The sequence below is a fragment of the Gobio gobio genome (genome assembly GCF_949357685.1).
Source record: "Gobio gobio genome assembly, chromosome: 24".
Lineage (NCBI taxonomy): Eukaryota > Metazoa > Chordata > Actinopteri > Cypriniformes > Gobionidae > Gobio > Gobio gobio.
Window position 1 is genome coordinate 36,951,834 of NC_137120.1, and position 24,254 is coordinate 36,976,087.

Here is a 24,254-nt window from a genome sequence, read left to right on the forward strand (position 1 = left end):
GTGCCTCTGAGCATTCATTGGAAGAAATAAAATAAAAATAACAGATACTGCAAAACATTTTAGTCAGTGTTTTGTGTCCCATTGTTTAGTGGATGCACTCTCAGAAAGAAAATTGTACCTTTAAAATGGGCTCAACAGCTTGTCACTAGGGCAGTACCCTTTTGTACCTTATTTACCCCTAAAATGTTTAGTAGGGAAACCTTTATACCTTATCTACTTCTAAAAGTTGCATATTAGTTTGTACCCTTAGAGGAATAGTTCACCCAAAAATGAAAATGTTCATCATTTACTCACCCTCATGTTGCTATTAACCTGTATGAGAATATATTTGAAAAAATGTTGGTAACCAGTCAGTTGACGGTAGCCATTGACGTCCATAGTATTTAAGTCAATGGCTACCGTCAAGTTTGATGTGATGACATCGTTTTCATTTTTGAGTGAACTATCCCTTTAAGGTACTACTATGAACCTTTTAAGGGTAAATACGGTACAAAGATGTCCCTTTAAGTAGTAGATATATCGTTTTAGCATCAATATCGTGATATGCGCAATAGTCACATCGCAAGATGTGCGACGTCAAGTTTAGGGATTGTAGTAAACCAGCTGCTCCCCGGTTTGGAACGCGTGTGATTCGAACATTAATTGCAAAGTTTCTGGTCTGATTAGAGCGGTAGCATCTCGCTAAAAAAATTAAGAGTTTCGATATTTTTCCTAATTAAAACTTGCCTCTTCTGTAGTTATATTGTGTACTAAAACCAACGAAAAATAAAAATTTGTGATTTTCTAGACCGATATGGCTAGGAACTATACTCTCATTCCTGCGTAAAATAATCAAGGAACTTTGCTGCCGTACCATGAGCAACATGTATGTAAATGCATGTATTTTTGAGAGAAAAATGTTTGTGTAACGGAGGCCAGCTAGTAGTTGCTGTGCGAGTAAACCTCACTCTGATCTCAAGAGACGCTCTAGCGACTGACGCTAGAGGTTGCAGCCTTTAGCCTCCTTGTTAGAGCATCCGACTCTCATGCCGGCGGACCCGGGTTCGAATCTCGCTTGGAGTGGGCTGTTTGAACAGAAGGGGTTACATATGCATGTTTTTTGAAAAAACAAAACAAATTGTTTTAAAATGAAGGCCTCAAAACACACAATAGATATGTGTCCATAAGTTTTTACACAGGAATGAGAGTATAGTTCCTAGCCATATCGGTCTAGAAAATCACAACTTTTCATTTTCCGTCAGTCTTAGTACATGATGTAACTACAGAAGAGTCAAGTTTTAAATAGGAAAAATATTGAAACTCTTTGGTCATTTTTGAGCGAGATGCTAACGGTCTAATCAGATTCAATGATGAAGTTCTACTGCCAGACCCGGAGATCGGCTGAATGGATTCAAAAACAGTAAAACTCAACTGTTTAACTCTAGGGGAGACGGAAAATGAGTCTATTTTCAAAAATAGTGGCGTGTTCCTTTAAGGTACTACTGTGGGCCTTATTGAGATCAATAATGTACAAAGGTTACTGACCCTGTGACAAGCCTTTTTTTCTTTTTCCTAGTGCCCGAATTTGTGAGACATAAGGAACTATGAAGTAGTATAAGACTCTTATAGAGACAGTCCACTTGCTTCCAATTTCTCTGGCTGTCCAAGAAGCATATAGCCTGGAGGACCAAACGGAGAGCACCAAACCATTTTTTGTTTGTTCATTCTCTGTCTATTTCCTTCGGCTCCTCCAAGCGTCTACGACTCCCTGCTGTTCAACAGTATGTCTACTGAGGAATTCCATCAGTTCTTTCCGACTCGCTGTTCGGACCCTGCTATTTTCTTCTGAAGTGACAATAATGACAATAACCCCCCCTCCCTCGCTGTCTTTCTCCATCTCAGATGAGTGTTCGGTGCGGAAGGGTGGCTGCAGTCATGAGTGCTCGGTGGCGCCGGGTAAAGGGGTCGTTTGTTCCTGTCCGGCCGGATTCCAGCTGGGCCCGGACAGCCGGACCTGTGAGGTTCTGGATTACTGTACCAAGCATCTACGGTGCAGCCAAGTGTGCGAACAGCACAAGAATACTGTGAAATGCTCCTGCTATCCTGGCTGGAGTCTTGGGCTTGATGGAGACAGCTGCCACAGTACAGGTAAACAGTGGCACGTTGCTGTGGTTGTCTGATGGTTAGCGATCTCTGAATTTATCGCACACAAACCTCAATTAATTGGGTTAAAGCCAGATTACAGTCCAGACCGCAAGACAATTAACCTCAGGGGAACTGAATGACCCTGCAATTTCGGGGCTGTAAATCACACGGATAAATGCCTAGAAAATGACAAGTAAATGAATCAGCACATTTGTTTTTTGGTCCTTTATTGCATTTTAGTTTTGGCATTTGGTTTAGAGTGTAAAATGCATCCGTAATATATATGTGTTTTTTATTTTAGCGGTTTTACTTTACAAAAGAGCCAAAGCAACTGCTTGTGTTGGGAAAGATTAGAGAGCTCCGACTCTGGCACACTTTATGAGAGTGGGCAGGAAGATATGCGCAAAGAGCACTAAGAAAGATTATTTAATACAAAAGGAAAACAAGCTCGGACACACAGCTCAGTTTTCAGAGCTGTCAAAATGCTTTTAGTTTTTGTCCAAACTGAAATGGCCAGTTCTAATTTTTTACTTTGCAATCCACATAAGGTTTCATCTCCAGTCTCAGAGATGTAGAGATAAGAGATATAGCTTGGAATGTACTATAATTGTATTTGTTATTATTATTATAATTCATTTCATTTCATTTATCTTTTTTCCGTTAATAACTTTGCTTCACCAGCTTCTTGCCTTTTTGGTCAATTTTATTGTCCCTTTCAAAGCGTACAGTTTTTTTATCAATTCTTTTTATTTTTAATAAGATACTTACTTATAAAGATACTTAATCTACTTTTCTATTTTAACATCACAGCATTTTGAGAATTAGTCACCAACTGCTCAGTAGTAAACGTTATGTTGCTTCACTTTTTTGTCTTTCAATTTACAGATAATATTGCTTTTTGCCGATTTTACATGTACATTTAGTAGCCTAAAAAGGAGTTAAATCTTTAGCAATAGTTAAAAATGTGTTAGCAAATTTATAGGACCAATTAGTCAATATTAAAGGGTTAGTTCACCCCCCCCCAAAAAAAATTCCCATAATTTACTCACCTCAAGCCATCCTAGGTGTATATAGCCGCGTTTCAACCGTGGGAACTTTCCCCAGGAACTAGGGACTTTGGGGTGGTACTCCGTGCGTTTCGACCACAGGAGCCGGGGTCTAAATAAAGTTCTGGGTAAAAATGTCCCCCTCAAAACGGCCCTGCTTGTGAGGTAGTACTTTTTCAAAGTTTAGGAACTTCCGGGGGTGGGGCTTGGGAGCTGAACATGCTGATTGGTTGAGCTCATGCAGCATTTTATTTCAACCTAAAAGTCTGTTGCGGTGCTTGTAGTAAGAGTTTTTTTATTATTCGAATCAACAATGGAGTTTAAAAAATATGACAGATGGACCGAAAACGAGGTTCAGGCTTTATTAAGTTGATTTGCGGAGGACGAAATCCAGTGGGCTCTGGGAAGTCGCGCGCAATCCTACGTCACCGGACTAATCTTCACGGTACTTTAAACCGCGATGGAAACGCAGACTGCAGCAGGTCTGGGGGAAAAAAGTTCCTGGGACAAATTGTTCTGGGTAATTTCGGTGGAAACGGGGCTCATGACTTTCTTCTTTCTGTAAAACATAATCAGAGTTATATAATAAATATCCTGGCTCTTACATATTTTATAATGGGAGTGAATAGTAACAGATTTGGAAGCCCAAAAAAGTGCATCCATCCATAAAGTAATCCATACGGCTCTAGGGGGTTAATAAAGGTCTTCTGAAGTGAAATGATTAGTTTTTGTAAGAAAAATATCTATATTTTTAACTTTATAAACTATAATAACTGGCTTCCGGTAACGGCCGTTCGCGAGTCGAGTTCCAGTGCAAGAGTGACCTCTGACCCGACACATGACGTATTGATGAACGTGGATAGAGCAAAACAAAACACTGGTCAGAAATTAGAAGTCCGGAGTGTCTATTTACACCAAGTGCAAACAGTGTGCCTTGTTGGCAAGTGCTATCCGCTCTAACTCTGCCTAACAATGCCCGTTTGGGAAAAACGAACATAAAAAAAATAACAGGCACATATTAACATTTTCAGTGGCGTATGTAACGGAGGCCAGCTAGTAGTTGCTGTGCGAGTAAACATCACTCCCCTGATCACAAGAGACGCTCTAATGACTGACGCTAGAGGTTGCAGCCTTTAGTCTCCTTGTTAGAGCGTCAGGCTCTCATGCCGGCAGACCCGGGTTCGAGTCCCGCTTAGAGCGGGCGGTTTGAACAGGAGGGGTTACATTGGTGCCGTGACCCGGATGGGAGTGAGGTTTAGGGGGGTGAGTGTAACAGAGGCCAGCTAGTAGTTGCTGTGCGAGTAAACCTCACTCCTCTGATCTCAAGAGACACTCTAGTGACTTACGCTAGAGGTTGCAGCCTTTAGCCTCCTTGTTAGAGCGTCTGACTCTCATGCCGGCAGACCCGGGTTCGAGTCTCGCTTATAGCGGGCGGTTTGAACAGGAGCGGTTACACGTAGTCAGTAAAGCATAAGGCTTAATGATCTAGGTTTTGACGCGATCGACCCGGGTTCGAATCCGCCTTTTGCAGAGCTCGCTCTTCTCTCTTTTCCCAACACATATCACATCGGAAAGGCATTTACTTTCAATACAAATTAAGAAAATGTTCTACAAATGGAAATAAAGTGCCTAACAAAATGTTTAACAATAATAAAAGCATTTATTGGGTAGGGGTAGGTGTAAGGAGGGCTTTTATTGTCCCATTAAGGCGGCATCCATTTAATAATTTTAATAAATATAATCATTTACACTCTGTTATTATTGCATCCTGTTTATGTAAAACAAATACTGAGGTGTAAATAGTATGTATCTGTCAAAATAAAGTATAAATAGCATCTAATTGCTATTTACACATATTACAAAAAACTACTTATGGTGTAAATAGAATATATCATTATTTTCACTTAATAAATAGAATCTAGTTGCTATTTACACTTGGTGTAAATAGCATCTATTGCTATTTGTGCAAATAGCCGCTGCCTTAGAAGTCTAAAATTAGATTTTTTAAAGAGAAATGTTGGAGGAGATTGAGTTTGTTGCCCAGCTCTAATAGTTTGAACCGTAAGAGGCGTCTACTCTCACCTAAGCTTCCACTACTCCTACATGCCGGAACTTGACTCTTGAACGGAAGCCAGTGATTACAGTTTATAAAGTTATAATTTTTGATATTTTTCCTACAAAAATGCTTCACTATGCTTCAGAAGGTCTTTATTAACACCCTGGAGCCGTATGGATTACTTTTATGATGGATGGATGTGCTTTTTTGACTTCAAAAAAAGGTACCATTCACTCCCATTATTAAGCTTGGAAGAGACAGGATTTTTTTTTTTTAAATATAACTTCAATTGGGTTTGGTTGAAAGAAGAAAGTCATATACACCTAGAATGGCTTCAGGGTGAGTAAATGATGGGATGATTTTCATTTTTGGGTGAACTAACCCTTTAAATTAACTTTAGGCTGCATGCATTCTTGTTCTTTACCGTCTGGTTTCTGTTGCTTTTGCAGATCCTTTTGAGGCATTCATAATATTTTCCATCCGACATGAAATTCGCCGCATCAACCTGCAAAGGGGCGACTACAGCCTGTTAGTCCCCGGGCTCAGGAACACCATCGCTTTGGATTTCCATTTCAGCCAGAGCCTGCTATATTGGACCGATGTCGTAGAGGACAAAATTTACCGTGGGAAGCTGTCAGAGGGTGGCGGTATGGCAAATTTCTTTTACGTTGTTTATGACACTGTTACTATTTAAGCCTTGATTATATCATCCAGGCTATAGTATGATGTAATGGAATTTACAGTATATCATGCACTGATTCTCGAGTACTGGGACTGGAAACTGCAGAACTGAAAAGAGTTTTGTCAAGGAATCATTTTGGATGGAAGCGTTCAGAGATATTCACCTACGTTTAGGTGCAACCTCCTGCTTCTACCATTTTCTCGCAAAATGTGTGTTTTCCTTGCCTGTCATTTCAACACAGCCAGATACATAATGTTTCAAACATATTTCATACATACTGACAAATCTAGTGTTCACTACGGGATGCATTCAGGATGGTTTCAAAGTGCAGTTGACAGCTGATGTTATTGCAGTCGTAATCTTTTTCCTGATGTTTGTAGTTACTTATATGATCTACTTAAAGTTAGGCAATTGTATAAATATCCCAAACAATTTTCAGTGTATGATTAAAGTTGACATACACTATCTTGCCAAAAGGTTTCAGACACCTGCCTTTACATGCACATGAACTTTAATGACATCCCATTCTTAATCCATAGGGTTTAATATGCATACGGCTATAACAACTTCAACTCGTCTGGGAAGGCTTTCCACAAGGTTTAGGAGTGTGTTTATCATTCTTCTTTCATTTGTGAGGTCAGGAAAGGGCCGCCCCCAAACTGTTCCCACAAAGTTGGGAGCATGAAATTGTCCAAAATGTCTTGGTATACGGACGCATTAAGAGTTCCTTTCACTGGAACTAAGGGGCCAAGCCCAACCCCTGAAAAACAACCCCACACCATAATCCCCCCTCCACAAAACTTTACACTTGGCACAATGCAGTCAGGCAAGTACCGTTCTCCTGGCAACCGATTTGGAGGGGTGTCCCAATACTTTTGGCAATATAGTGCATCATGGTTGCAACAAAAATATAAGCTTAATATGACAAAACCTATGGCAGTGTATATGATTATATTAAACTTATAGCTGTGGAATTATGGGTACAGGACCTACTTTAATATGATCTGATTTAATAAGTGAAATGAATTATTTAATATCTGGAGGTGTTAGCAACACAACTTTTTTTATTTTTATTTTATCATTAACTTAATTGTTATAATGACATTTTTTATTAGAATTTTTTTAACTTTATTATATTTTTTATGTTATTTTTTTATTTTTTTATGTTATTTGTCGTTATTAGTATTGAGTTGTTGTCCGAGAACAGGTGATACAAAAAAAATCTACATTATTGTTCAGCATATTGACAGAGAACTCTTTCTTTAGCTCTGTTTTACACTTAAAATCAAAGTCAGTCTACCAACTGTGTTAATATTTCAGCTTCAAAAGCCCCCAAACGTGTGAGAAGTAATTTACACTCATATCACAAAGGAACTGATGAGTAGGCATTGAGAAAACGAGAAAGAAAGTGGGAACAACTTTGTCTCGAGGGCTTTGAATCATTTCTTTTCATACACTTCATTTGGTCCAAAACACTCGCCAAACACCAAATCTCGTGAACTTGACCAACGAGCTAACAACTAAAGACTCTTTTTTTCCCCACAACATGACATTTAAATTACCCGATTGGTTGTCTTCTCAGGTGTTTCTGCCATCGAGGTGGTGGTCCAACATGGTCTAGCCACTCCAGAGGGCCTTGCTGTTGATTGGATAGCGGGAAATCTCTACTGGATCGACAGTAACCTGGACCAGATCGAGGTGTCCAAGCTGAACGGCGAATTACGGACCACCCTGATCGCCGGGGGTATGGAGCACCCTCGGGCCATCGCCGTGGACCCCGGCCAGGGGTGCGTTCCTCAATCCAGTCTCAACTTTGAGAGGAAATAATAGCAAACGGCACCGGTTTGCCAATTACGTCATAGCTTTAATGAAGAGCTTGAGTGATTGATAGCTCCGTGCGGTGGTTTGCGAATTGTAATGAACCAGTCTAATCACCCATAAAGGAGCTTTTTAAATGATTTCCAGAAGGGATATTACCATGAAATTGGGCCATTACACATTCTTACCTGTTTTGTAATTGCACTAATGCTGATGCTTTTAATGAGGATGCGGTTTACAAGTATCCCTCGTTTGAAAGTCGTTTAAACACTTGAGTTTGGTTTTCAACAGTGCCCTGTTCTGGACCGATTGGGATGCCACGTTTCCTCGCATCGAAGGCGCTTCCATGAGCGGGAAATGGCGACACGTGGTTTTCAAGGACATGGATACCGGCGCCTGGCCCAATGGACTCACCTTGGATCACATGGAGAGCAGGATAGTGTGGACAGACGCCCGGTAAGAAAGGTGTTGGGTTTTGTCAATAACTGTAAAGCAGGGGTGTCCAAACTTTTTTTAAAGGGGGCCAGATTTGATGTTGTGGACATACCTGGGGGCCGGTCCCTTTTCTATGTGTGTATATATATATATCCAAGAAACAAAAAATTTAATTGATATATATATATATATATATATATATATATATATATATATATATATATATATATATATATATATATATATATATATATATATATATATATCAATTAAATTTTTTGTTTCTTGGAAACATGACAGATTTGACAAAAGCTTGAGCTGACAGTAGAGTAGCTTGAGATAGGTCACAGATGTAAATGTATAGATATTTAACAATATCTGTAAAAATGTCATCAACCAAAAAGTTTTAAATATTATTACTGAGTTAGAACTCTATTCTTATTTAAATTTAATAAGTGCTCTATTTAGATCACCACAGGTAAAGCCACACTACAAAAAATACTTTTCTTACTTAGTATTTCTGTCTTTTTTCCAGTCCTAAAAATTCTTAAATCAAGATGCTTTTGCGAAGGAAAATTACATATTTTTCTTGATTCCTGGGGGAAAAAATTGAGTTTTTGCTTGAAACAAACTAAATTATTTGCCAATGGATTAGAAAAATAATCTTGTTTCTGTTTGGGACAGAAACAAGATTCCAAACAGAAACATTATTTTTCTTACCCCATTGGCAGATATATTTGCTTGTTTTAACCAAAAACTCACTTCAATTTCATTTTATTTTCCAGAAAACAAGAACAAATATCTAATGTCATTTAACTTATCTCGTGAATGCATCTTGATTTAAGAATTTCTATATATATTTATACTAGAAACAAGACAAAAATACTAAATTACAGCATTTTTTGCAGTGCACACAAGGCAAAAAAAAATAATATATATATTCTATATCTAGAATGGCTTTATGGTATTTATTCTATAAACATATAAATACAAATGCACAAAACTGCCAGTTTATGATAATGCATATCTACATTAAAAATTAAATAAAATTAGATATTAACCTACATTTCTGACAAATTACCACGGTTACAGGTAGTGTTACCAGTAAATCCATGATAAATGTTGGTGAATTGTTGTTTGAAAAGTATTTTAACTGAATCGGCTGATTTACACGTTAGTTGTTGATTAAGTCAGCGCTGTTTAACTGGATTTCAATTAAATCAAATCAGAGAGAGATTCGCTGCTCGTACCGGTGACCTCTGTGCCGAACTCGAACGCTTCTCACGGGCTGTTTAGCGGTCGCGTGATCGAGACACTCAGCAGGTAAACACATGTGTTCAGAGTCAGAGCTCGCGAGTTGCGCAGAGCACAAGTAGAGCTTTTTCGTTCCGCTTTTGGCGCTGTTTCCCTCGCGTTGACATCGTGAAACTGCACGATTTGTACATTATCTTATTTGAATTTTTGAATAGACACGCAGCGGGCCGTTTGAAATTCATCCCTCATTTTTTCCCAGGATGGTAGGGGAAGGTACCACCTTTTTCGTCTATGATTGGCTAGAAGGGCTCTCCTCCGATTGGTTATATAGCTCATGTTCATGGCAGGCTGTCAGCTAGTCTGTTTTGAACGTCGTTAAACGAAGTCAATCCAACATAGCCTGCTAAGAAAAGCGCTATATGTGCGTGTCTTCAGATTTATATTTCAAGTTCACCATTTCATAGCCTGTTTAGATCATGTTTAGCTGTTTTCCGAACCCTAACCTCTCAATACCTGCGCCAAAACCATTTATTAATGGTGCTGTTCTCCCTGTCCGTTTATTTATACCTAATCCTAACCTCAAGATGATCCGGTATGATGTTCTCCAAGTTCTCCTTTGCACAAATATGACACCAGCGACACTTAACTTTCATACACACACTCACACACACACTCACAATAATTACTAGTAATATTTAACATACTGTTAATGTTGATGCACTAATATTGTGTAATCCTTACCTTGAAATGGCTAACAAATGTTATTTGTTTTGGAGAGAGATTGTTTCTATAGAAGATGGGACGAATCAGTACATTAGCATGACACAGTGGCCCTTAACCACCACATTTCTGTGTGGCTTTAAAGTTACTGTACAGTCGATTTACCCATAGTGTTTGCCTCAACTAGATACACCATGTGAACTGGGAATATAAATCTGACGGCACGCACAAGACAGCCTGGCCTGCCATGAACGTGAGATGACGTTTCACGGCCAAATCAAATAACCAATCGGAGGAGAGCCCTTCTAGCCAATCATAGACGAAAAAGGCGGTACCTTCCCCTACCATCCTGGGAAAAAAAATATCGCTCCCGACTTTGGACACCCCTGCCGTAAAGGGAATGTTTTGGTAGTAACGTACAGGGTGGATTTGGAAGGGAATTGGGAACAAGCTCGTATTCAGTCATTGGTAACAAAAGCGGCAGCTTTTTGTTGAATGATTGATGTGCTTTGTAACCGGTTCAAATTCGAGATCCACCTCAGCTGGCGACAAAATAACAGGCTGACGGAGATATGCTATTACTATAGATTATAATTTTGCCCGTCAAGTTTTTTTTGGTGGTATTTTACAAAGCAGAAGCGTAGCAATTTTGCTGTCTTGACACATTCATCTTGCATTTCTCTCAATTCCTCATGTGCCCGGTGGCTCCAATTGCAGCGCAAATTAATATTCAGATAATGAGATTCTTGGACTTAATGAAGAATCTGATCAATTCTCTGCTTTCGATTGCCTCATTTTTGTCTCTGCTATATTCAGATCACACATCCCTCTTTTTCTCACAGTCTGTCACAGTCTGTTTCTTTCTTTTTCTCCCAGCCGTCTCTTTCGACAAGGCATCAGTGCACTCTAAACTCCTTCTTAAGGACTATTTTGACACTTTTCATCTGTATACTCCTGTTAAACATTCCTTGTAGTAAAAATATAGACTATGTTTTGTCGTTTTATTTAATAAAAAGTGTACTTAGATTTTTTTGTATCCTTCTTTATGGCAAACTGGGACATATTTTAGGTCAACAAAAGTTTGTGGCGTACTTTGTAACCTAATGTAACTAAATTCAAATAGGTTTCAAAGTTATTCAAATTATTTATATTTGATTTGATTTTAATCGACTTAGTTCAGTTAATTGCATTGACATAATAAAGAGTTAAAAGATTTCGGTTTCAGTTCAGTTCAGGTTGATTTGAATCGGTTTAATTCAATTGAGTTGGCATTCTGTAGTGTTAAACAAGATTTAGTTTGATTCAGTTTTAGATTTGTTTCAGAATTTAGATTAATTTGAGTTCATTTCAGGTTTATTTGATTCTCTTCAGGTAATTAAAATGATGTCATTCAGAGTTGAAAAAGGTTTAGCTGAAGTTGATTTGATTCTATTTGACATGATTAAGAATTAAACTTTTGAATTTTTCAGGTTGAATTCATTTTATTTGGATACTTCAGTGATTAGCATTAAGTTTGTATCCATAGAAACCCGGTAGTATATTAAAATGATTGTGACTCCTGCTTCTGGTCTGTGCTGCGACTCTCGTTCGGCTCGTGCTGTATTGAGCAGACTCGTTCAGTTTTTAATTGTAGCGTCTGTTCTCTAACTGAACTAAATTATTTTATCACTATAAAAATGAACATGACGGTGGGGTGGTGCTGTGGTGGGCAAGTGATGTAACCGGTGGGAGTGGCCTCGTAGGGCAGCGAAGCAAGTGCATTCTGGGAGTTGTTGTCTTTCATCCAAATGAACCAAAAATAAATTTTCTGGCTTTTCTCAGTCTAGAAGGCACCAACTTCTGGAATCATTTCAAATTTCTACTACATAAATGATCCAATTTAAATACGCATTCGTCTTTCCAGCGGTGAAGTACCCCTTTAAATCAACTTAGTTCAGTTCAATTAATTGAGTTAAACAAGTTTTATTAAGAATTTGATTCCTTTCGTTTCGGGTTGATTTGACTCCACTCAGTTAATTTAATTTCCGTAATTCAGAATAAAACTAGATTTATTTTTTAAGTTCGATTTGATACATTTCAGTTCAAGCTGATTTGATTTTACTTGTCTTGACATGACTCGAGTCAAATAATTCTGAATTGATTTGAAACAAATGTAATGAGTATCATTTCACTTTAATTTATTGAATAAATGCAGTCCCAAAGATTGAATATCTTCTGATATTGTTTGATAGTGTAGCAGTGTGTATTAAAGGTGCAGTGTGTAGTATTTATGAGGATCTATTGACAGAAATGCAATATAATATACATAACTATGTTTTCAGTGGTCTATAAAGACCTTACATAATGAAGCGTTATGTTTGTATTACCTTAGAATGAGCCATTTCCATCTACATACACCGCGGGTCCCCTTACAGTGAAGTCGCCATTTTGCGCCGCCATGTTTCTACAGTAGCCCTAAACGGACAAACTTCTCTACAGAGTGATAACTACTCTCTGCTGTCTCAGACGACATCTTTGTCCTGTGCTGGCCACCGTAGCTTCTCTATGTGCTTCGAAAGGGAGCGGTGGGCGCTTGCAATTTGCAACCTCACCGCTAGATGTTGTTGAAATTTACACACTGCACCTTTAAGAAAGTAAATAGGGACAGTTTTGATTTCATGTTGACTTCAAATTATGATGATTACAATTATTTGTCTCTCCTCAGATCTGACGCGATATACTCCGCTCTTTATGATGGCACAGGGGTGATTGAAATCCTTCGAGGACACGAGTTCCTCTCGCACCCCTTCGCCGTGTCTCTCTTTGGAGGGAGCGTCTATTGGACCGACTGGAGGACCAACACATTGACCAAAGCCAACAAATGGACCGGAGCCAATGTGACCGTGATCCAAAAAACCAGCGCCCAACCCTTCGACCTGGAGATATACCATCCCAGCAGGCAGCCACAAAGTAAGAAACCATCTCGCTGTCTTTCAGAACTGTCTCGAGGGACTTTGAACAGATGATGATTTGAAGGATCCATAGAACATAATGAGGGAAATCTCTAGATTGGGCGAAGTTGTCATGTTGGATTAACAGCGTTCAAAGACCCAGTTTTGGCACATTCCCATTTCTCAATAGGAGATTTTAGGGACTAATTGGCTGCAAAGCTGTCTCGTCAAGAACTCCCTTGATTCCCATCAAGAATTCCCATCATTTCTGAAATATGAAACAGGCAGTCAAACACTACAAGGTCACATTTCTGTTCTGACTTTCCTATTAAAGGCACAATATGTAAGAATTTTGGATTAAAATATCTAAAAGCCACTAGAAAAATGTTATATTTTTTATATCTTACATTATCCCAAATGTTTCCAAGAATGTTTAAATCCGGAGAAATAAGCCATTTTAACCGTGTCTGTGCGTCGCCAATCAATGACATCATACCTTTGATTTTTATTATTGAGCAACTGTTTGGATACATTCTAATCATATAACGCAACACAGTTAGTCTATTGTTTAAATCTCTTTTTCTTGATTTAGCGCGAGTACCATGTTTTACCATGCCTAATATGGATCTCATAGTAGCCACCGAGCTAATGCACAGAGTAGCATTATAACATAACAACACACTCAAATGTATCTAATATGATAAAACAGCGCTGCGTTCCCCCACAATGCATGAGCGGAAGAAGCGGAAGTGTCGTCTGCTGCATAATAAAAGCTCCACTGCTCTCGAGCCGTGTGTCGCGCTTTTCTCTCGTAGCAATCGTAGCAATCGCTCCAGCGGCCTCGTTCTGCTCCCACAGCTTTCAGCCCCACCCTGCTTCATACTACAGTAACGTTAATAAATCTTTAATACATTAACTCATCCATGAATGAGCTGCAAGATCAAGATGTCATCAAGCTACGCCTTTGCTTTGAATAAGCAAACTCTAGCGGCGGAAATTACATATTGTGCCTTTAAAAATAAATGTGCTTTTCAAAGATTATTTTATTTTATTTTATTTTATTTTATTTTATTTTATTTTATTTTATTATTGTATTTTATTTTATTTTATTTTATTTTATTTTATTTTATTTTATTTTATTTTATTTTATTTTATTTTATTTTATTTTATTTTATTTTATTTTATTTTATTTTATTTTTTTATTATTTATTTTTTTTTTTTATTTTTTTTTTTTTTTTATTTTAATTTTATTTTATTTAATTTTATTTTATTTATTTTTTATTTTTTTTTATTTTTTTATTTTTTATTTTATTTTATTTTATTTTATTTTATTTTATTTTATTTTATTTTATTTTATTTTATTTTATTTTATTTTATTTTATTTTATTTTATTTTATTTATTTTAATTTAATTTAATTTTATTCTTTTTGCTTTTATTTTTTGCTCTTGTTGCTTTTAATTGGTTTTGTTGTTGTTTTAAGGCTTGTCTCATCTTTATTTATTTTGTTGAAGTGTTTGAAGAACTGAAAGGTGCTAAATAAATAACATTTATTATTTAAAAAAATAATTTTATTTACAATTTTTTATCTATACCTTTAACATTTTTCTATAGTAAGATTTATAGTAGAAAGGTACTATTTGTTTGTATGTTTGTTTATTAATCACATTTTTTATTTTTTATTTTTTATTTTATTTATTTTAATTTTATTTTATTTTATTTTATTTTATTTTATTTTTTTTTTATTTATTTTTTTATTTTTTTTATTTTATTTTATTTTATTTTATTTTATTTTGTTTTGTTTTATTTTATTTTATTTTATTTTATTTATTTTATTTTATTTTATTTTATTTTATTTTATTTTATTTTATTTTATTTTATTTTATTTATTTTATTTTATTTTATTTTATTTTATTTTATTTTATTTTATTTTATTTTATTTTATTTTATTTTATTTTATTTTATTTTATTTTATTTATTTTATTTTATTTTATTTTATTTTATTTATTTTATTTATTTGAATTTAATTTAATTTTATTCTTTTTGCTTTTATTTTTTGCTCTTGTTGCTTTTAATTGGTTTTGTTGTTGTTTTAAGGCTTGTCTCATCTTTATTTATTTTGTTGAAGTGTTTGAAGAACTGAAAGGTGCTAAATAAATAACATTTATTATTTAAAAAAATAATTTTATTTACAATTTTTTATCTATACCTTTAACATTTTTCTATTGTAAGATTTATAGTAGAAAGGTACTATTTGTTTGTATGTTTGTTTATTAATCACATTTCTGTTATGACTTTTGCAAACAAAGATTCTAGTTAGAACCAAAAAAAAGTAAACTACCAAACAAGAACCAAAAAACCCTTTTTATTTTCCTTAGAAAAATATCTGCGTATTTTTGTTTTGTTTAATATTTTTTCAAAGAAATTAAAAATATGAAATGATGCTGCAAAAACTATTTATTTATTTATTTATTTATTTATTTATTTATTTATTTATTTATTTATTTATTTATTTATTTATTTATTTATTTATTTATTTATTTATTTATTTATTTATTTATTTATTTATTTATTTATTTATTTATTTATTTATTTATTTATTTATTTATTTATTTATTTATTTATTTATTTATTTATTTATTTATTTATTTAATGTGTTTTGGTGTTTGTTTTGTTCAGTTTAATTTTTAATTTTTTTTCTTATTTCTTTTGTTGTTTTTTTGTTTCTCTATTCCTATAAGATGCTGCAAAACACGGAATAAATTTATTTATTTATTAGTTTATTTACATTTAATGAAAAACTGCGACTGCATATCCAAGCAAAAATTCAACTCCATGATGCTAAAACAGTCTCTAATGTCTTCAGAGTGTTTTTCGAGGGTTGCTAGGGTGTTTTAACTGGTTTCTAGTGCGTACTGGGTGGTAATTTCTTGTAGCATGCATCCGTTCAGTCAACCCTGAAGATGCCACGAAATCTGTCCCTCCTTCTGTAGCCCATTTTAATCAGCCTAATAGAATTTGTTCACCGTTTGGGCAATGAAGCACAAAAGAAGTGCCAAAAAACGCCCCATAAATAAAACACAATCGAATCAGCCCATGATGGCTGTCCAGCATCTTTTCCCTTGGGTGTGCATCTGCCAGATGTGGAAGAATCAGCCTTCTGTCAACACATCGAGCTTGGCATCATCCACCAAAGCAAAATTACACCCTTAATGGCGCTAAGAGGCTCTTTGTTAACTTATGACTCCAGATAAACACTCATAATGGGCTGGCGGAAATGTTCACACAGTGTTCCAGATTGTGATTGGCAGCTATAAACCTACAGTTTGGATGGAGGGATACGCCGCGCAGATGTGTGAAGGAGTCGATTTGAAGTAGTGAAAAAACCTTTGACTGCATACAGTCCTTGAGAATGATGATGAAAGCGAATCTCCTTGAGTGAATCATTTTTAGAATAATATATTTAGACTCGTCTGTAGCTTTGAACCAGGCTGTTTTGAAATGTACTTCACAGAAATGTGTGTTTTTTAAGCCAAAAGTTAGCTTTTTTAGATTGAAACATTTATAATCGTTTTTCTCACTTTCTGTGTTTCTTATTGTTTGTCCTGCGGCTTAACACCTGATTTATTTTGTTTTGTGATCTTGTTTATAGTGCTGGAGTTTTTATTTTTGCTTTTATTTTTTGTTCTTGTTGCTTTAGTTTAGTTTGTTTTGTTGTTGTTTAAGGCTTGTCTCATCTTTATTTATTTTGCACTTTATTTAAGTGTTTGAAGCACTGAAAGGTGCTAAATAAATAAAAAATATTATTTCCCCAAACATTATGCATCTAGAACCCAGGCTAATAATTAAATAATTAATGTATTTAATCAAATTGATGAGCTTTAGACTGAACCATTTCTAATATTTTTTCTAACTTTTTTGTTTGTTTCTGCTCTTGGCTGTTTGTCCTGCGGCTTAACACCTGCTTTATTTTGTTTTGTGATCTTGTTTATAGTGCTGGAGTTTTTATTTTTGCTTTTATTAAATTTTTTTCGTGTTGCTTTTAATTTGTTTAAAAGCTTTTCTCATCTTTAATTATGTTGTTGAAGTGTTTGACCTTTGAAGCATTGAAAGGTGCTAAATAAATAAAATATAATATTATTATTATTATTATTATTATTATTATTATTATTATTATTATTATTATTATTATTATTATTATTATTATTATTATTATTTCCCCAAACATTATGCATCTAGAACCCAGGCTAAAACGTATTTTTTTAAATATTTTTTTACAATTGTATTAAATAAAATTCTTCAATGTTTTTTTAAGTAATTATTCAAGTTAATAGCCAGTACTACATATAGAGTTTAGGAGATTAGGTGTGACATCAGTAGTGAACAGCCAATCACATGCTGTGGATCAGTGAAACTGAGATTTCTCATGAGAGAAGCAGCGAGATTCATTTCTCACTTCTGTAGAAAATTACGAGATTGAAAAATATTAAGAATTTGCTGTTTATGAAAGAGGACAAATATAAGAAAAAATCTTGTGAAGTTAGGTTATATAGTTGATATAGGTATTGAAAGAATTTAACATTTAAGCTCACAAGTAATCATTTTTAGGCTATTGCTTTATCTATTGATTCTAATGCTTATTTATATATTTATATTTATTTAATATAAACAAATATTTATTTAAAGTGCTTAATAATTACATTACATAATGTACAAGCATTACATAAATAATATCTAAATCATGCTAAATTATTATTATAAATACGCTAAAGCCAGACTGTTTCACGGCTTCATGGTATAGGCCCCAGATTTATTTTGTTTTGTGATCTTGTTTATAGTGCTGTATTTTTTATTTTTGCTTTTATTTTTTGTTCTTGTTGCTTTCGTTTTGTTTGTTTTGTTGCTGTTTTAAGGCTTGTCTCATCTTTATTTATTTTGTTAAAGTGTTTGACATCTGAAGCACTGAAAGGTGCTAAATAAATAAAATGTATTTTTATTATTATTATTATTATCCCAAATATTATGCATCTAGAACCCAGGCTAAAATATATATCTTTTTTAATGTTTCTCCTGTGGCTTAGCACGTGATTTACTCTGTTTTGTATGTGGTGTGTTGTGCTAGTAATTGTTTTACTTTTATTTTTTGTTCTTGTTGCTTTTGTTTCTCCCGTTTTGTTGTTGTTTTTTTAGGCATGTCTCATCTTTGTTTGTTTTGTTAAAATTTGTTAGACATTTGAAGCTCTTTGAACTGCCTTTTATGTCTGAAAGGTGCTATATAAACAAAATGTATCATTATTTTTATTTTGAAAGTTCACAAACATTCTGTAATTTTATTTTTAAATAACATTTTTTATTTTTCTAGTTAACAGTGAATTAATACATTTAATAAAATTAATGATTTTCAGACGGAACCATTTCTAATAATTTTCCTTCCTTTTTTCACTTCCACTCTCTGTTTTTTCTGTCCTGTGGCTTAGCACCTGCTTTTATTCTGTTTTGGGATTTTGTTTTTAGCGCAGGATGTCTGTTCTGTGTCTGTTTTCATTACCCGTCTGCGTTTGAAAAGGCTGGCCTGCATCTCTATCGGTTTTCATGTGTCAGAACAGCTTAGCGAGAGTGACATAGAGATTACTGTATTCATTAGGCCTGAAACGACTGCTTTTTATGGACTTGTTTATGCATTTTTTAGTTACGTATGTGTTTTACGGTCCCATTTAGAGCTGTGGAGTAACAACCTTGCTCTGAGCAAGAACAAACCCTGGGATTGTTGGGTAGGGAATAAGGAGCCTAATTACTCAGCACAGCATATTCCACTTGTTAAGCAGAGTTCTTTTGGTTTTCAGGTGTATGTGCATAGATGCAAGCCGCATCGCATAATAACTAGTTAAAGAAATCCTAAAAGACTCACAGATCAATCATTAGCCAGGAGAATGAAATATAAATGTAACGTATGCACAATGTATACCCTGATATTCTTTTATTAATGCTTTTTTCATCTCTTTTCAGCTCCCAATCCATGTGATGGTAACAAGGGAAGGGGTCCATGTTCTCACCTCTGTCTTATAAATTATAATGGATCTGCGTCTTGCTCCTGTCCACATCTCATGAAACTGTCGGCCAACAACCGAACCTGCCAAGGTGAGCTCAAGCTGTCTTCTGGGCTGTAGATATCCCTTTTTACAAGACACGTTTGGCCCACACACCCAAAACCCTGCCATGTATAGATATCCAGACGTCATATTTTGACGCGCGGGGTGCTTTATTGATTTCGATGAGAAACCTTTGCCGTCATACAGAGACGAGTTGGGCATGGGAATGTTATTGTCATGATGAAATTATATTGGGTTATGATTTTGGAGCGTGATTCTCAATTTAATCAGCCAGGATCATTTTATTTACATTTATTTTATTTACATTTATTTTATTTACGCTATTTAGACACGTTTGAACATGTAACCCAACCCCATCCCATCCCTAAACCTACCCATTCGTGTATTATATGATATAAAACACAGGATATAACAGGCAGATGTGACTCCAGGCACAATTTATTCAAAAAGTACAAATATCCCAGGTGTTCCGAGGCTCATTACAGCTCAGACAACACACATACTTACATGTTTATCACTTTTAGCAGTGGTTTATGAAACTTCAAAGGGTTTCCTGTAAAATGACACCAACATTGTGTATTTAGTAGGGCTGTCAAAAGATTGATCGCGATTAATCGCATCCAAAATAAAAGTTTGTGTTTACATAATATATGTGTGTGTGTGTACTCTGTTAATTATTATTTATATATAATACACACACATTCATGTATATATTTAAGAAATATTTGCATGTATATACTGTATATACATTTATATAATCTATAATATATAAATATAAATGTTTTATATATAAAAATACATTTTTTTTCTTAAATATATACATGCTTGTGTGTGTATTTATATATAAATAATAATTAACAGAGTACACACACATATATTATGTAAACACAAACTTTTATTTTGGATGCGATTAATCGCGATTAATCTTTTGAAAGCCCTAGTATTTAGACCACTGTATGTGGGTATGGGAAGCTTTTCAATTTAGGGAGGCCAAATCCAGGCGGAAATCCCCAAAAATAGTCTCAGAGCTTTAGAGGTTAAAACCTACATTGTAAAAAAAAAAATATATAAAAAGTAAGTTACCTTAAAATTTTGAGTTCATTGAAATTATACAATGACCATTTTTGAGAATCGACATCACCCTTTATTCAAATATTATTAAACGATTATGTAAGCATATTGCGTAAATGTGTGATTTATTTGTAACAATGCAGTAAAACATGCCAAATTGTGCTATTTTCATGAGTTATCACAACATTTTTTTTATTTATTTATGTGGTTCAGATACAATAATATTTTGAGTTTCTATTTATTAAACCAATTCCGTTCATTGTATTAACTCAAATGTTTTATTTCAATGAACTCCAAATTTTAAGGCAACCAGGGAACTTACTTTTTTAAGTTAAACCAACAATATTTTATCTATACTTATACCTGAGTAATGGATGTGAATACTTTTGACACCTTTGCCTGTGACTGACTGTATTCGTCGTTTGGTGGTTTGGGGCAAATACATGTACCATTATACCCTTAATATACAGGTGCTGGTCATATAATTAGAATATCATCAAAAAGTTGATTTAATTCACTAATTCCATAAAAAAAGTGAATTTGTATATTATATTCATTCATTACACACAGACTGATATACTTCAAATGTTTATTTCTTTTAATTTTGATGATTATAACTGACAACTAAGGAAAATCCCAAATTCAGTATTTCAGAAAATTAGAATATTACTTAAGACCAATACAAAGAAAGAATTTTTCAAAATCTTGGCCAACTGAAAAGTATGAGCATGTCCAGCACTCAATACTTAGTTGGGGCTCCTTTTGCCTGAATTACTGCAGCAATGCGGCGTGGCATGAGTCGATCAGTCTGTGGCTCTGCTCAGGTGTTATGAGAGCCCAGGTTGCTCTGATAGTGACCTTCAGCTCTTCTGCATTGTTGGGTCTGGCATATCACATCTTCCTCTACACAAACCCCCATAGATTTTCTATGGGGTTAAGGTCAGGTGAGTTTGCTGGCCAATTAAGAACAGGGATACCATGGTCCTTAAACCAGTCACTGTGTGCAGGTGCCAAGTCCTGTTGGAAAATGAAATCTGCATCTCCTAAAGTTGGTCAGCAGCAGGAAGCATGAAGTGCTCTAAAACTTCCTGGTATACGGCTGCATTGACCTTGGACCTCAGAAAACACAGTGGACCAACACCAGCAGATGACATGGCACCCCAAACCATCACTGACTGTGGAAACTTTACACTGGACCTCAAGCAACGTGGATTGTGTTCCTCTCCTCTCTTCCTCCAGACTCTGGGACCCTGATTTCCAAAGGAAATGCTAAATTTACTTTCATCAGAGAACATAACTTTGGACCACTTTGCAGCAGTCCAGTCCTTTTTGTCTTTAGCCCAGGCAAGACGCTTCTGACGCTGTCTGTTGTTCAAGAGTGGCTTGACACAAGGAATGCGACAGCTGAAACCCATATCTTGCATACGTCTGTGCGTAGTGGTTCTTGAAGCACTGACTCCAGCTGCAGTCCACTCTTTGTGAATCTCACCCACATTTTTGAAAGGGTTTTGTTTCACAATCCTCTCCAGGGTGCGGTTATCCCTATTGCTTGTACACTTTTTTCTACCACATCTTTTCCTTCCCTTCGTCTCTCTATTAATGTGCTTGGACACAGAGCTCAGTGAACAGCCAGCCTCTTTTGCAATGACCTTTTGTGTCATGCTCTCCTTGTGCAAGGTGTCAATGGTCGTCTTTTGGACAACTGTCTGGTCAGCAGTCTTCCCCATGATTGTGTAGCCTACAGAACTAGACTGAGAGACCATTTAAAGGCCTTTGCAGGTGTTTTGAGTTCATTAGCTGATTAGAGTGTGGCGCCAGGTGTCTTCAATATTGAACCTTTTCACAATATTCTAATAAAAAATAAAAAAAAATAGCAGGGAGTATTTATCTTTTTCTTGCCCAAATAGTTGTTTTAATTGATATTAAAATGAATGGTCTTCCAGGTCTTTTTACATGGCCTAATGTACAGAATTGATTTTTGGACCCAAAACCTATTTTTAATCCCACTTTTTCACATGAATGCATTGATAGGTGGGCATTTTGGGCAAGACGAATTCACACACACTGATTCTTCAGCGAGGCTGAAGTTACAGTATAGGTTTCTTCATAAAACTGTGTGATCCAATTGAATGGACTTGATATAAAGCAGAATGTCTGATATTGGAATAATTATAGCGTGTATCAGGAGACTTACGTGACCTACCTAAACTCATTACAGACTGAAATGGAGATCTCTCTCTAACGGCTGCCCCAGAGATCTCTCTGGAGGTCAAGAAAGGAGAATTTACAGTATGAGTCCTTTGAGCTTTATGTCTTTATAGCGCTGCCTTTGTAAGGACACTCAATTCCCCTTATTATATTTGTCCCGTTAACTGATTTAGGTCATATTTTTCACTCCCGGAGATGCTAGAAACTGAATTAAATTGGGAATGAGTTTGAATTGAATGATATATTTATGTCCCTCAACAGTTGTGAAGAAATTTCTGTTGTACGCTCGGAGATCCGAGATTCGAGGAGTGGACATAGACAACCCGTACCTCAACGTCATCATGGCCCTCACCGTACCCGATATCGATGACGTCTCTGCCATGGATTACGATGCCATAGACGAGAGGATATACTGGGCCGACGTGAAGACCCGAACTATAAAACGGGCATTCATTAATGGAACCAAACTCGAAACAATCATGTCTGGAGGTACATTGCTGTACATTTTACCAGTTACATCTTCACACAGTTCGAATTGCTTTTAATTTTCCTACTTTTATTAATCGAGTCAAATATGTCTTTACATTGAAAAACTTGTATTACATTATACCTTATTTAAAAGAGATCTGCAAGTATTCACAATTAACAGCTTGTTTTATTAACATGAGCATTATATTATATTCCTTTGATTTAGTGCTGTCGAATCGATTAATCACGATTAATCGCATCCAATATGAAAGTTTGTGTATACATAATATATGTGTGTGTACTATGTATAATTATTATGCATTTATAAATACACACACATGCATGTATATATGTAAGAAAAATGTGTTATATTTATATATAAAATATTTATATGTATTAATGCTGGGCAAAAGATTAATCGCGAATAATCGCATCCACTATGAAAGTTTGTGTTTACATAATATATGTGTGTACTGTATATAATTATTATATAAATATAAATGCACGCATGCATGTTTATATTTACAGAATATTTGCATGTATATACTGTATATATATTTATATAACTTATCTTGTATATCAATATGAACATACATACATAAATATATAAATATATATTTTTTTCTTAAATATAAACATGTGTGTGTATTTATATATACAAAATAATTAGCATAGTGGATGTGATTAATCGTGACTAATCGATTGCCCAGCACTAATATTTATATATAATATAAATTATATAAATATATATACAGTATATACATGGAAATATTTCTTAAATATATACATGATAGAGTTTGTATTTATATACATAATAATTATACACCGAACACACACACACACACACACACACACACACACACACACACACACACACACACACACACACACACACACACACACACACACACACACACACACACACACACACACACACACACACACACACACACACACACACACACACATATTATGTAAACAAACTTTTATTTTGGATGCGATTAATCACGGTTGATCAATTTGGTTATATTATATATTATATTATATGAATTATATTATATGAATTATATTATATTATATTAATGAATTATATTATATTATATTAATTATTATATTATATTATATATTAATTATATTATATTATATTAAATTATATTAAATTATATTATATTATATTATATTATATTATATTATATTATATTATATTATATTATATTATATTATATGAATTATATGATATTATATTATATTAATTATATTATATTAATTATATTATATTATTATATTAATTAATTATATTATATTGTATTATATTATATTAATTATATATTATA

General features: G+C 34.7%; 1 protein-coding gene across 1 annotated transcript in view; it reads left to right on the plus strand.

Moving 5' to 3' along the window:
- Nucleotides 1–24,254, plus strand: part of lrp1ba (low density lipoprotein receptor-related protein 1Ba) — a gene marked incomplete at its 5' end in the record, with an annotated part of 414,271 nt that overhangs the window by 190,054 nt on the left and 199,963 nt on the right. The window contains 7 exons of the mRNA XM_079807766.1: nt 1,882–2,127; nt 5,676–5,873; nt 7,491–7,695; nt 8,018–8,182; nt 12,840–13,084; nt 19,070–19,201; nt 22,714–22,941. Of these exons, the coding sequence (XP_079663892.1) occupies nt 1,882–2,127; nt 5,676–5,873; nt 7,491–7,695; nt 8,018–8,182; nt 12,840–13,084; nt 19,070–19,201; nt 22,714–22,941 (1,419 nt within the window). The remainder of the gene's footprint in view (nt 1–1,881; nt 2,128–5,675; nt 5,874–7,490; nt 7,696–8,017; nt 8,183–12,839; nt 13,085–19,069; nt 19,202–22,713; nt 22,942–24,254) is intronic.